The following is a 14,409-nucleotide window of genomic DNA, read 5'->3' as shown; positions in this document are numbered from 1 at the left end:
CCGCTCCACATCTCCAACAAACATTTGCAAGACTTTTATACATTTTTGAGAGTCTGGCTGGTGTGATATACCACCTGTGGGCCATTTTCAACATGTTCTCTCTTATGTTGTAGTTTGCTGTAAATCTTAAGTTGACCTGCCATAATCTTTCCCAGTCTTCAAACATAATTGGATGACCCAGGTCTTGGGCCCACTTGGTCATTGAGGCCGTTATCATTTCATCCATTACTTCATATTCTAACAAGATCTTATACATTCGGGAAATTAGTTTATTGTTACTATTTAATAATTTTTCAAATTTGGAGGGTTCTTTTTCAAACCCAACCATCTTATCTTGTTTGTACATTTCATTGATTTAAAAATAGTCCAACCAATTTGAGAGATGATCTTCTTAATCTCATCATATTTTTTCAATTCTAATATCCCTTCTCTTTCTGTTAGAAGAAGATTATATGTAATCCACTCTTCTTTTCCATTGTTCTTTCTTTTAAGCGCTACTGCCTCGAAAGGGGAGATCCATCTTGGTGTTTTCATTTCCATATATTTTTGTATTTATCCCAGACCCTGTATATAGTGTTCCTTATTATATGATTTAAGAAGCTTCTATGTACTTTTGCTTTGCCATAATTAAAGTAAGCGTGCCAACTGAAACGGATATCATGGCCTTCTAGATCCAGAACTTTCCAATTTTTTAGTATACACCAATCTTTTAGCCACAAAAAACAAGCAGTTTCATAATAGATCTTGAGGTCCGGTAGACCAAAACCACCTCTGTCTATAGTGTTTATCAATATCTTATGTTTTATTCGAGGTCTTTTGCCTTTCCACAAAATTTTGAAATTTCTTTTTGCCACTTGTTTATATTATTGGTTTTTCCTATGATTGGCATCGTTTGGAACAGAAAAAGAAACTTTGGCAAAACGTTCATTTTTATTGCCGCAATACGACCCAAAAAGGAAAGGTTTAATTTGTTCCATGTCTCCAATTGTACTCACTTTAAAGTTGTTACGGTAACTGCCACACTTTTTAACAACAACAAAAAGAGGTGCTAGTACTGCGTACCCTTGAGAACCCCCTGGAAAAAATCACTACTGCTGAGCATCTCTTGTAGAAGGGGCAATGATATGGATTATAGAACTGAATACGGTACATGCTGGAGAGAGAGTGTTTCTGTCACCATGTCACTGCTTTTGCAAAGGCAATATATTTTTAATATCACTAGAAATGAAGTTGGAGCATCTGTGCCCTTTCATATCTGGCCTTCTTAACTGTCTTGTACACTCATGAAATTTCCGAAGGCTTTATTTATTTTTGATGATCCCTGTTCCCCTTCCCCATTCTGAGTGGGAAGAGAGCTACCGGTAGCTATCATTTACCTAACTAGAATAAAACCTTTTTCATTATTTCAAAAAGAATCCAGCACTTAAAATGCAGATCTTAATGCTTGATGTTTTTAACCGTTTGCAGTCTTAAGGCTTTTGCCAGACACTTGGGTTGCTTAAAAGATGCTCAGGTTTCCTGTTAGATATTGTGCCTATAGATTACAGTACCTGTATATTCTAGCCAACCTATTTTGATATGTATGAATTTGGTATTTAATATGTTTAAATGTTGATACCAGTACTCTTGTCCTTACAGAATAATATGCAGCATATCTCAACAAGCTGAATCTGTGACTTAACTCATATAAAAAAACTTGATAAGTGGATAAAAGTATTTTTACTGCCAGCAGTAGCCCTTTTTGGACAGAGATAATTTTGCCATAGTAGAATGTGCTCCGGTAACCTTTCTGTTAGATTACTGGAAAATGATGTATGTGGGGCTGCCCCTGAAGATGATGTAGAAGTTGCAACTGGTGCAAAATGTGATAGATAGATTACTGTCAGGAGCACCATACAGGAGCCATATGAAACAGCATCTTTTTTGCTTTTAAGTTTTTTGAGCAGAGCCAAGTATATTATTATTTTTTTCTTGTCTAAGACAAAATGCTTTCTCTTCATCTCCCACTTACCTGCATATCAGGAAAGTTTCTGAATGTGCAAGTTGCAGCCATTGTATAGTAAGTACAGCTAGATCCATTGTGAAATTAAATGTTCCATTAAAGATTTTTGGTTTTTTTTTGCATGGAAAAACTAATATTCCTGCTTCAGAAGGCAGGGATATTAAAAAAAACCTAGACATTAGATTAATTGCATGATTTCAATAAACATACGTAGTTTTAAATAGGAACTGCAAGGGGGAGTATTGTTGGAGTTGTGACTATGGTGCATGGGGAAAGGTTAGTCCCTTCCCATGAACTATGGTTGTGAACCTGATTGGTGTCTCCTAGTGGCTGCTATTTAAATGGCTAGATATGTTAACTGCAATGACATTGTTAATTTCACATCTAGTTTGTTCATCAGATCATGTTGTTTAGTGTAAAAAAGTTGTTATAAACATGCAAGAGTATCCCTAATTTATTTGTTTGAAATTATGGAGGCTATGGAATTATGACATGTGACATATGGATGAATATATTGTTTTCAGTTCTTTTTGAAAGTAACTGAATGCACATAATATAAAATCAGAAGAGTAAGCAGTTGCTTTTTTATGTATCAGTGGAAGCTACTGAAATGAGAATGTAGTGAGGTGAAAGTGAAAAGATAAATATTCTCCCTGAGTGAAGTAATAGTCTCCAGCAATAAATGTTGAATGCCAAATGCTGTTCTGAGCAATGACTTGTACTTTTCTCCGTTCTGTGTTATTTAATGGTCACTTTTGTGTGTTTGTTACTTAATAATAAAAATGATTTTTTTCTTCTAAAAAATGTGTTTCTAACACCTGCAGTGCTCAGTTGCTGCAGTATATCTGTGGATAGAACTGGGGTTCAGGAACTTGCTGCAGTGGACTGGCAGTAAATGAGAGCCTTCTTGAGCTGAAAAGGATTTGCTTATATAAATGCATAATCAGATTAACCAGACCATATTTGTGTACTACTATACAGTATGTGTTATCTAGGCTTTATAGGGTAAGTGGTTTTAGCTAAGTTTTATGAAAATAGAATTTAACCATGTTTCATCTCATTTGGGCTTGGCAAGAGTATCTAAAGTACCTAGCTGATCCAAGGTTCTTCTGATTACATTTGGTCTTGAGACACAATCTTCCCTCCTTCCAACTAATAAAGTACGATTAAGCTATGATTATATTGCTGTGTGGACTGTGATTATTTGAAAACCACACACATTCTGTCCCCAAGACTTGCTAAAGTGTTGCTTTGTAGATGGTATCACAATAGAGATTTACTTTTTTGTTTTTGTAGAAATGTTATAATATTTTTGGTGTCCAAGATAAGATTGCTTCCACATCTGAGCCTGTTTTGTTTTTCAGCTGAGGCATTTCTTTTTCACTATTAGCCAGAAGTGGAATTAAAATGGAGGCTGCACAAACACTTATAATGTATATACAATAGCAACAAAAAAGTGTTAAAATCTATCATATCACACTTGTAAAAAACATTTTTCCTCCAGTTGCTGAATAGAGATAGCCTGGTCATGGTTACTCATGCATTGGTAAACCTCTAAGCTTGACTATTATAATACGCTCTATGTGGGGCTGCCCTTGAAGGTGGCCCAAAAATCGCAGGTAGCACAAAATGCTACAGCAAGAATGCTGGAAGGAGCAACCATATTATTCATTTCTTGAAACAGTTGCAGCAGTTGCAAATTGTTTCAGGGCCAAATTCAAGGTGCTCACTTTGATATTAAAAGCTCTAAACTTCTTGGTACCCAAAAATCTGCAAGAACACCTTCCATATCAGTCTGTCCATGCTTTGAGATCAGCATATGATGCCCTGTTAGTGTTTCCCAAGCAGGATGTGTTGGAGCCCAAAGATCGATCTTTTCATTGGTAGCTCTTTGCATGTTGAACTCTCTCTGTACTGAGGTGCATCTGGCTTCATCTCTTTATAGCTTTAGGTGGCTGGTTAAGATACACTGTTTTTGGCAGCCTTTAGGGAGGGAGAGACCTGATCAGATAAAAGGATTATTGCTGCTACTGCTATTAGTAAATGGCCTTTTAGTGAATTGTTATGAATTGTGTATTTTAAGAATTGTGTTGCTTTATCAATTTTATATGTTCCTTTTATCTTATTCAACAATAATTTTACAATCTTTGTCTTGGTTGATTATGGTTAATACAGTTTAAAAAATTGTCATCAAGGTTGTTATCCTAGCAATGTAGGCAGATATGCTGGGATAGCCCACACTTGAAATTTGCATTGCAAAAAAATGGTCTCATGTGGCCCAATATGGACCAGGATAACAGCAGGAGGCAAAGTCTTAAAGCCCTTCCACCCGCTAAGATCCCAACCCAGGTTAAGTCCCCTCACAGCAGCAATTTGAGGGAAACCCTGTACTCAAGGGCAGAAGTATAGTTAAAGTCACATGTAATTTGTGCTTTAGACCAAATTTTGTTTTTAAAGTCCTAATTTGAATATAGTGAATAATTGGATCTAATTTGTATGAGAGAAAAGCAGAGTTTCAGATATATCCATCCTCATTAATTGATGATAACCCCCCCCCCAATCCATTTAAACTAACAACCAGAGTTCCACCCAGAGACAGTGGACTCTGCAAGTTAATTCTAAGTTGTGTGAAGGCAACTGCTACTATGTTAGTAGCACATGGTGCCAGTCACAATACAGTGGAAATTGGGACAGCTGTATGTATATCACTCACGTATTGGTGTCAGTTCACAAAACCCCATTTCCTGTGCAAGCCTAGTCCGGCTGTGGTTCTAGCAAGTGACCCCTTTTGAAATGATTTCATGGAGGCTGTCTTATGTGAACAAGACTTCCCTGTTGTTTACCCTTCACAAGTACTTTTCATACTAAGAGATGGAAGTGTGGATATTTTGCTTGAACAGCCTGCCCTGTGACAAATATGCTGCTTATACCGAAAGTGCTGCATTTGATCAGAGCATTGTTATTGATGAATGTGAGTCTGACCTTGAATTGAATATCTTTTGTTGTAGGTTGATGTCACAATTTCCATGAGCATTCTGTTTTCTGAGGCAGCTATCAGAAACCAACTGGTCCAGTGAGGGAAGAATTTACTGAGATGACATAGTGAAGGAGGAAAGACAATGGTGCAGAAGAAGAGGAGCTGTCCTCGCTTACTTGATTACCTTGTGATTATTGGGGCCAGGTACAGTAGCAACCTAGATGGAATTTACACAGTAATGACCCTTGTCACATATATATTCATAAACTTCTTCAGGCCCAATGTCAACCCTCTGGGTGCAAAAGTGGGTGTGGGCAAAAAGCAAAAGTGGACATGGCCTTTTATATTAAGTAATGAATTTTAGATGGCTTGGGTAGTACAAAAGCCCTTTGGCACCACAGGGGGGTACTTAAGGGAGCAATGAGCAAAAAATTAAAATAATTTTAAAATTACTTTTTTAATGACAGATTGTAGTGGGGGTAGAGTGTTAGGGAACTACAAAAAAAACCTTAGGTGGCCAGATGCAGCCCACAGGTTAGCCACCTCATACATGGAGTTTTGTTTTGGCCAGTGATGCCTAGTGAGGTGGAGTAGCTATGGGAGAGGGCATCCTACAGCTTTACCAGTGAACATCCATTGGAAGCATCTAAGGCCGTGGTGCATTCATGAAGCACTTGGTAGACGATGGCCACAAGTGCCAGGTGTATGTATGTGGGATTGTTGTTGTTTTTGTGTGTGTGTGTATGTATATATATAGAGAGAGAGAGAGAAAGAGAGAGATAAAGAGAGAAAAATGCTAATTGAGGAGAGGGAAAAAGAACACTGTTGTGCTCTTGTTTGAAAACATGTCCACCTGTGTGTACAGACCACACAGATAGTAACTGCCACTTTAGAAGATGTTATCAAGCTCCTCTGACAATTGCCACTTCACTCTTTGTGAAGGCAGGGGCCTACGTCTCAATATCCTTTCTTCTTGGTGTCAGCTTTCCCATCCAGCAAGCTGTGCCTACCTTCACACGTTGCTTTTTGATTGGGTTGAGTACCCTGGCCACCCCGTCAGAGCCTCGCCAAGTACAAATTTGCTTTCATTTGTTCCTGATGCAGATCTTACTATTCATTGCCCTAATTACGTTGCAACCCAGAGTCATGGTGCCTACGGCTCCCACTTACAGAAATAGGCCCTCTCGTATTTCCACTGTTCAAATGGGTAACCAGTGTGGCGTTTCAGTATGAAGTAATTTTGCATTTGCTTTGCTTGTAGGCAACCAAGCAGTGATAGTGTGGCACAGACACCTGAACTACTGCGCCGCTACCCTCTAGAAGATCACACTGATTTTCCACTTCCTCCTGATGTAGTGTTCTTCTGCCAGCCAGAGGGATGTTTAAGTGTGCGGCAGAAACGGATGAGCCTGCGAGATGATACTTCTTTTGTATTTACACTCACTGATAAAGATTCTGGTATCACTCGCTATGGGATATGCGTCAACTTCTACCGTTCTTTCCAAAAGCGTGTGCCCAAGGAGAAGGGAGAAGGCAGTGGCAGACATCGTTCCCAAGATGGGCAGAAAGCACCCAAGTCTGGGGATACATCCACTACCCAAGAAGAGAGGGGTAATGAGAGTTCAGAGAGCGGTGGTTCTCTGCAACCACCAAGCACAGAGTCTGCACCAGATGTTACCCGATCACCTCGTAGTAAACGTTCTGCAAAAGGCACCCACCGTTCTCGTAACAGCACCCTGACCTCACTTTGCATCATTAGTCACTATCCTTTTTTTTCTACTTTTCGTGAATGTCTGTATACCCTGAAGAGATTGGTGGACTGCTGCAGTGAGAGACTCTTGGGCAAGAAGCTTGGGATCCCTCGAGGCGTGCAGAGGTACATGAAGGGATGCAAACATCCCTTTTAATACCATATCTAGATGATGCAGTTCATTTTCTGCTGTGGCTTGATGAAGTGTGCTTATTTTCCAAGAAGAAGGGTGTAGACACAGAATCACTGTTTCTTCATAAGGCACATGAGAGGACTTGCAGGCTGTACACAGGCCACAGAGTTAGTGCAAAGGAATAGTCACTGCAGGCATGAAACATATCATACCATGCTGTCCTTTCCCACACACCCTACCTAGTGGTACTGCTTTCCTTACTTTTGGTAGTGTGCCAAAACTTGACACCCATTGCAGAAGATATGTACTATGTGCTTACACATTTTAGCCAGCCTAGGATGTCATTTTTTGGCTGAGGAAAGAATCCTCAGTGGGTCTCCCTATACCTCTTAGTGGACCAGGTTCCCAGTTTGCATTTGTGCCTTAAGTTGAACCAATAATGTCTCTAATCAGCTCAGTTTTGTAGTTGTTCCCTATGTTCTAGTTACTTTGTGGTTTTGAAAGTGACTACTTCCCCTGCTCTTATATCTGCTTGGTTGGATCAGCTTCAGTTGGTTTGGTAGACTCTGCTGGGAGCATTGTTGCTTTGTCTCATGTTCTGTGCACAAATGCATCATGAAAAGAGAACTACATGTAGTTGTAGTTGTAGCATTCTAATACAAAACTACACAGGAAAGTGAATTTGTGATTCCTTTTTAAAAAAACAATTTCTGTTCTCAGTAACTCTACACCCCTCATTTTATGCTGTTAAAACTGCTAGAGCCTTCTAAAAATATACATTATAGATTGACTATATGTGTGATACAGTGGAGGAATTATGTGCTATATACTACCCTTTAAATATCTTTGGGGACTATCAACCTGACTGTTCTGTCTTGCACAACAGTATAACAATTCCTGGGGTACTTGTTTGGAGTCAAAGAAGCATCTGAGTTATTTGGAGTTTGTTTGCTTTCTTATCTTACTATATAATATAATAAAAATGTAAGAGTGTCATCATTCTGCAGTTTACTTGGTGGGCAACAGGTGGCTTTATGGTGTGACAAGAAGTGGTGGATTGGCAGTTCAGGAAGGCTGTGGAGAGACATCCAGTGCAGGGTGTGGCAGCCCAAAGCTCTGTAAGGGACAGAGTGGGCGGCTTTGGCAAGCATGGGTAGATGGGATTGGTGAGCAAACTGAGCAGGGCTACAGCCTCTAGTAGTGACATAGGTGCAAAGATAGATCCTTACATTGCAAGGGAATTTTATGATTCCAACAAGATGCAATTAAGGCTCTGCCATACTTCTTTTCACCTAGGTCTGCGTCGTACATTAGCTTAAAGGTTTTACTACAGTCAAATGGTATATGCATTTTGTTAACAAAATAAAATAATAGGACATGCATATACCCCCTAGTCTGACTTCTTAAGGAAGAACTCACATAGCCTGAATATTTTGACAGGTTTCTTAGTAGAACTACCAAGTATATGTGTTTGGGGTTAATCTTGTTGCTTTTACACAGGGACACAATATGGCGGATTTTCACAGGTTCACTTCTAGTGGAGGAGAAATCCAGTGCATTGCTACATGATTTGCGTGAAATTGAGGCGTGGATTTACCGGCTGCTTCGCTCACCTGTGCCTGTTGCTGGCCAGAAGCGAGTGGATGTGGAGGTCTTACCACATGAATTGCAGCCAGCCTTGACGTTTGCCCTTCCTGACCCATCCCGCTTCTCTCTGGTGGATTTCCCCCTGCATCTGCCCTTGGAGCTGTTAGGTGTGGATGCATGTTTGCAGGTGCTATCCTGTATTCTTCTGGAACATAAGGTGAGAGGGACATGTGTCAATATATTTGTAGACATTTCAGACAGAGGTTGCATTTCAACAGAAACTTAACAAAGACCATGTGAAAGGACGAATGTATGCTTTTATCACAATGTTCAATTTCCTATTCACAGAAGCAATAAAGATTCTGATAATAATAATAATAATAATAATAATAATAATAATAATAATAATAATAATAATTTATTTATTTATACCTGCCCATCTGGCTGGGTTTCCCCAGCCACTCTGGGCGGCCTCCAACAGAACATTAAAATGCAATAAACTATTAAACATTAAAAGCCTCCCTAAACAGGGCTGCCTTCAGATGTCTTCTAAAAGTCTGGTAGTTGTTTTTCTCTTTGACATCTGAGGCTTCTGCATGAAATAGTATTTGATTAGGGAAAACTTTTTCCAGTATTAGAATACATATATATATGAAGGCCCATGGGAAGAAGCCTTCAGAGCTTATTATCATGACAAAATAATTGTGTGGTTGTATTGACAAGAGTTTCCTTGGTTGCAGGTGGTGTTGCAGTCCCGGGATTATAATGCGCTCTCCATGTCTGTCATGGCATTTGTGGCTATGATCTACCCACTGGAGTACATGTTCCCAGTGATTCCACTTCTTCCTACCTGTATGGCTTCTGCAGAGCAGGTATGCCATCATTTCAGTAAAGGATGTACCGCTGTGACACTGCTGAAACCTTTTATCAGGAGAGCAGTCAAATTTTTGTTGGGTTTTGTCCTCCTGTCTAAATTAAAATGCATTTTTTTCAATGTGCCTGGCAACTACTGAGATGTTCCTACAAATAACAGTGAAGTTTAATGATAGAATATACTTTGAGACGTTCCATATTTTATCTATAGTTATATGGTATATTTCTTTCCAAAGCTGTTGATGCCATATAGGCAATTTGGTCCACGGTTACTTTAGAAGATTGAAGGGTCATGTTACTCCTGCAGGGAACCTGTGATTCTAGAAATGTAATGCCTCTAAGAGCCAATAATTATAAAACAGGGAAAACAATTTCTAGCAACACTTACTTGCTGCTGAAGCTTTAGGCTTATTCCTTTTACAAGAATGTAGAATGTTTGCAAAGGACATATTTCAGGTTTCTTAGCAAGGCCTATTTTGTCAAACATTTTCTTTTGCAGCTTTCCACAAAGCCTCTTATTTCCTCTGCAGTTTGTGCTGTTCCAAACACAGTATCATTTTGATTGCCATTTTTACCACAGGCTGCCTTTTCAAGCACCAGTTTTCTTCCATTTATAATCTGGTCCTTTGATGAAAAGTTCATTTTCTACCTGTTCAAGGAGGCCTTCCCAAATTTAGATGTTTTTCTCAGCTTCTGCTGTCCTCAGTGTTTGATAAATTCATTTTAAAAAATACTCATTTATGTGAATATATTGCTCTTTCATGCACAGTGGTCTCCTATCCAGATTACTATTCAGATGTGCACCTGTTTTGTCTCAGTAATGTTACAGAATCTATTGTTTTCACAGTAATTTACTGAGCCCAAAGTTTAATGAATTCTTGTAGCAACATTTGCTTATGCTTTTAAGTCTTGTCATCTATCCAGTAGTTTGCTTTTAGTGATTGTGGATGGATTGTTATCAGGAAAGCTGTAAGGATTCAGATTTTTTTTTCCTTATTAATATTTTCTGCCTGCTACAGCTGCTTCTGGCCCCAACACCCTATCTCATTGGAGTCCCAGCCAGCTTCTTTCTTTACAAACTAGACTTTAAAATGCCAGATGATGTATGGCTAGTTGATCTGGATACTAATAAGGTAGGTAACTCCTGTTCATAAAGCAGAATTTATATATAATTCCTCTTGATGGGGACTGTGTGGGTGTTATGATTTTATTTCCTAATCCCACCCCCTTCTCTTAATTAACACAAAATAGATGTTGCCTTGTTTGTTTATGTATTAAAGGGTTTTAACAGCTGTTCATTTTTTAAATTGCAGATTTGCTTGAAGTTGTTTTGTAATAACCTACTGAAATGGTTCTGGTTAGGCTTTTAAGTCACTGTCCTTTGTAACTGTTTGATTACTGATTTTTAATATATTTTATATTGTGTTATGTAGGCCACATTGGAAATGCAAGAACCTAAAACACAGCTTAAAAACACGTTTATAATTTAGCAAATACACATTTTGGATAGCCACACCCATAGAGCCTTTGTTAAATGTTTCTTGATGTGCAAGACGAATTGAAATACGTTTATTGGTTTAATATATTTATAGACCTTTTATGTTAAAACAATATTTAAAAGAACAATTTAAAATTATAATTAAATGGGGATTGTTTCTGACACTTAAGAAAATTATTCCATTGAAAGGGCAAGGAAATGTTTTCTAAAACAACTGTTACCAAGGAGCAAAGTGACATAATTAGGTCACATTTTAATTTGTTGACAGATTAGAAAAAGCAATCATCTGCTTGACAGTTCTGAATTCATCTTAGAGCACAGCCAATAATGCATAAGCAATAGGGGAAATTAGTTCAATTTCAAGGGTTCCTGCCCCTAATTCTGTCTTGTTTCCAAGAAGTCATAAAAGATTGTCCACTCCAAGAGTTTTTGTAAACGCAATTTTATCTATAAATTTTTATTCCAGGTGATAGTTCCTACAAATGCTGAGTCATTACCTGTTTTGCCGGAACCAGAATCTTTAGAATTGAAAAAGCACTTAAAGCAGGTATGTAAGGATTCTAGCGAATGTGGCTTGGAGAAATTCCACTACTAGTATATTAGATAACTAAGGATGCTGTGACTGTTTGCAGCATCATAATGGGACAACTTATTACTAAAGTTCAGACTCAAAGTGGACTCTCTAATGTAAATATGACTATTTCAACTTCTATGAGGAAACATTTCTAAAATATGAGAAATGTGGTTAAAGAGAGTTATTTCAGGTAGCTGATAGTGGGTACATTAGTGATGCTTTATTCAATGCAGGGAATTCTGTCCAATTGGGCTTCTGTAGCTCTGTGCCATTAAAAAAAAATCTTTGCAAGGGCTCCTTTGGAACACAGTCAGTCATGGTTAGAGGATGACTAGGGAAAGCTGGTGTGTGTTTAGCTGCAGATTCTGTCCAGTTATACTATTGAACAAAGGTCCAATAAGTATACTTTCCCTTGAGGAGACACTGTGATTTCCCCCTCAGTCCATTCTCTTTTAAGTGACACAAAGTAGAAGTTGTATTCTTGTTTTCAAAGTACATTGTAAATCTTGCCTAATAACAAAAATTGCCTTTCTATATTCTTTTAGGTTGACTTATTTTTTCATTTGACTTGGCTTGTAAAACTGCAGGACCTGCCATTTACATTTTTCAGCTGTTTTTCTTGAATAATAATCTTTTCGTGGCACGCTATTTACAATTTGATCCGCCTTTCTTACTTTTCTGTCCTCTGTTTCTGTTTCTACTTTAGAGAAGCTCACATAAAAATGCCTAGGAGCCTCTAGAGATAAAAAAAATGTAAGAAAGGCTTTGGATCAGATTTGTAAATAGCTAATAGCCTTAACCAGTGCTCCCCCCCCTAAAAATGTTTAGGGTTACTCTCATTTCCCTACTTATATTGAAATTCTGCCCCTCAATGAGGCCAAACTTAGATTCACAAAATGTTTGGGGGTATGCGTACCCCTGTGTCCCCCCCGAAAAAAAGCACTGGCCTTAACACTTGGCACAAGGAACAACTGTATATTAAGCTGAAATAGTGTTGAGCCCCATCTTTCAGGATGCCAGTGTGCCACATAGTGAACAGTCAAGCTTGTTAAAAAAAAAGTTCTGATCTAGTAACATTCCTGAATTTGTTCCAAAGTTCTGTTAGATTTGCCTTTCTACCTGTTCAGATTCTTTACAATGCTATGCTACACATGTTTATGCAGAAGTAAGTCCTGCTGTATTTTATAATAGGACTTACTCCTAGGCAAGTATGTAGTTTAGAATTATGACAGCGAGCCTCAGGCTTGTGGCCCCTCCTCTGGTGTCACTTTCAGGTGGGAAACTGAAGGTTCTGCTTCTGTTGTAGATCCACCAGAGTTTAGTGGGTTGTCCAATCCCTAAACTATGGTTCATTGTAACTACAATTAATTGAAACAAGCTGTATGAATTTGGCTTGTTTCAGCTGATCATAGTTAAAATGAGCCACACATTCTCCAGGTTTGAATGACACAGTAAGCTGCAGTTACTCTAACATGGAAGAGAAAGCTTCTGAGCTCCTTGCAGCCCTGACAGAAGGAAAAGGGGGAACATGTGAGTCTAACACTGACCTATGATTTAGTGTTACATCCAAACCAGGTCACTTTGTTATGTTTTGGGATCCTGGGTGTGATTCAACTAATTGGTTCTGTTAGCAGAAGCCGTGTGCAAGGACCTCTGCTTGCACAACAGGGCTTCCCCCAGTTGGCTCTGAGGGATTGGGAGACACCCCCCCCCCAAAAAAAACCACCCCAGGGTGTTTTCATATGAGCATTTTGGTGTGGTCATGAAACATTGAAATCAGCAGGTGTTATTACTGTGTATTGTTAACAGTCATTTTTTTAATATTTGACGCTGTGGTAGGCTGTGGTTTATCTCATCCATCAACCCCCATTTAAAACCCGTGGTATTGTAAGATAATCATACATGTCAGAGCTTCATGGCGTATTGGGCACTACATAAAACGCTTCATCATTACATTTAAAATGGTCATCTAAACCAGTACTTTATATCTACAAACAAATCTGCTTCCCGCATGATACACCCCTTAGAATCTCTGGGCTTTCAGTTGTCTTGCCTTCCCTTTTCTTAATCATCATTTTCTCCATTTTCATATTGCTGCCTATGAGGCCCATATTTGTTCTCTTTCTCTAATCCTGTGAAGTTATTTATTGGTTTTAGTCAGATTGAATGAGTCTGTCAAAATAGGTTTTATGATTTTATTTCTTTTCTTCCCCCACACCTCCTTGCATGCTGCATGCAGTATTTAAAGGTAAAGTGTTAAGAGTAGCAGTACAAAAGCTGCTGTTTCTGGCTCCCATAGAAGAGCAGAACTACACATTTAACCTTTTGTGATTTCCTGTGTAACCTGTTGCAGTGAACAGCCATAGACCCTTACAGTAGAATCCCCAGCTGCTCTTTCAGAATCTGTTTGCTTTTCTCTCTCCACAGTTTAGAGGCTATTCAGCAAAACTCCCACACATTTGAGTAGTGTGAAGTGAATTAACAAAAGAATAATAACCATTCCTTTCATTCAATGATGCAAGACACAAAACCTTACTATCCACAGGGTAAAGCAAAGGAAATGTGGGTGACATCATGAAGGTGACTGCCTTGTGACAAAACATGGTTATGGTAGTGGGAAATATTGGCGCAACAGTATTATGCATGCATAAATACTTAACAAATATATACGGGCTTATTATTGCCCTTTCAGATCAGTCTCATTATAAATATTTATATTGAAAACAGCTGGCTAGTAGTCAGTTTAAAAAAAAGTGTGTGCAAGCAGATGTGTGGGGTGAAAGCAGTCTGGCCTTGCTCAGGAACTGTGACAATTTATGATCCCTTTTTATTTCCTTTCTCATCTGTGGTATTAGTAGTAATAGTTTTTTCTCCATCTGTCTCTCTGTGATCATGTGTTCGTCTTGCCTCTGATTGTCCGCTGGTGTTGTCATGTGATCTTCCATCTTGCCTCCAGTGTCTGGTTAGCATGACTGCAATCACTCAGAAACAGCTGCTCACGCCTGACAAAAAGGT

At 38.7% G+C, this 14,409-nt stretch overlaps 1 protein-coding gene across 49 annotated transcripts in view; it reads left to right on the top strand.

Moving 5' to 3' along the window:
• Window positions 1–14,409, top strand: part of MADD (MAP kinase activating death domain) — a 78,870-nt gene that overhangs the window by 12,482 nt on the left and 51,979 nt on the right. For 25 of the 49 annotated variants that reach the window (XM_033148100.1, XM_033148416.1, XM_033148301.1 and 22 more), the window contains exons 2-8: window positions 5,011–5,183; window positions 6,241–6,855; window positions 8,363–8,666; window positions 9,190–9,321; window positions 10,342–10,455; window positions 11,287–11,367; window positions 14,351–14,407. In XM_033148100.1, the coding sequence (XP_033003991.1) occupies window positions 5,122–5,183; window positions 6,241–6,855; window positions 8,363–8,666; window positions 9,190–9,321; window positions 10,342–10,455; window positions 11,287–11,367; window positions 14,351–14,407 (1,365 nt within the window). In that variant the 5' untranslated portion in view covers window positions 5,011–5,121. Of the gene's footprint in view, window positions 1–5,010; window positions 5,184–6,240; window positions 6,856–8,362; window positions 8,667–9,189; window positions 9,322–10,341; window positions 10,456–11,286; window positions 11,368–14,350; window positions 14,408–14,409 lie in introns of those variants that run through there. The other 24 variants (XM_033148380.1, XM_033148407.1, XM_033148337.1 and 21 more) reach the window with 3 other exon arrangements.

This window comes from Lacerta agilis, chromosome 1, assembly GCF_009819535.1.
Source record: "Lacerta agilis isolate rLacAgi1 chromosome 1, rLacAgi1.pri, whole genome shotgun sequence".
Taxonomy (NCBI): domain Eukaryota; kingdom Metazoa; phylum Chordata; class Lepidosauria; order Squamata; family Lacertidae; genus Lacerta; species Lacerta agilis.
The sequence above is the reverse complement of the archived record's forward strand: the minus strand, read 5'-3'. Positions and strand labels throughout refer to the sequence as shown.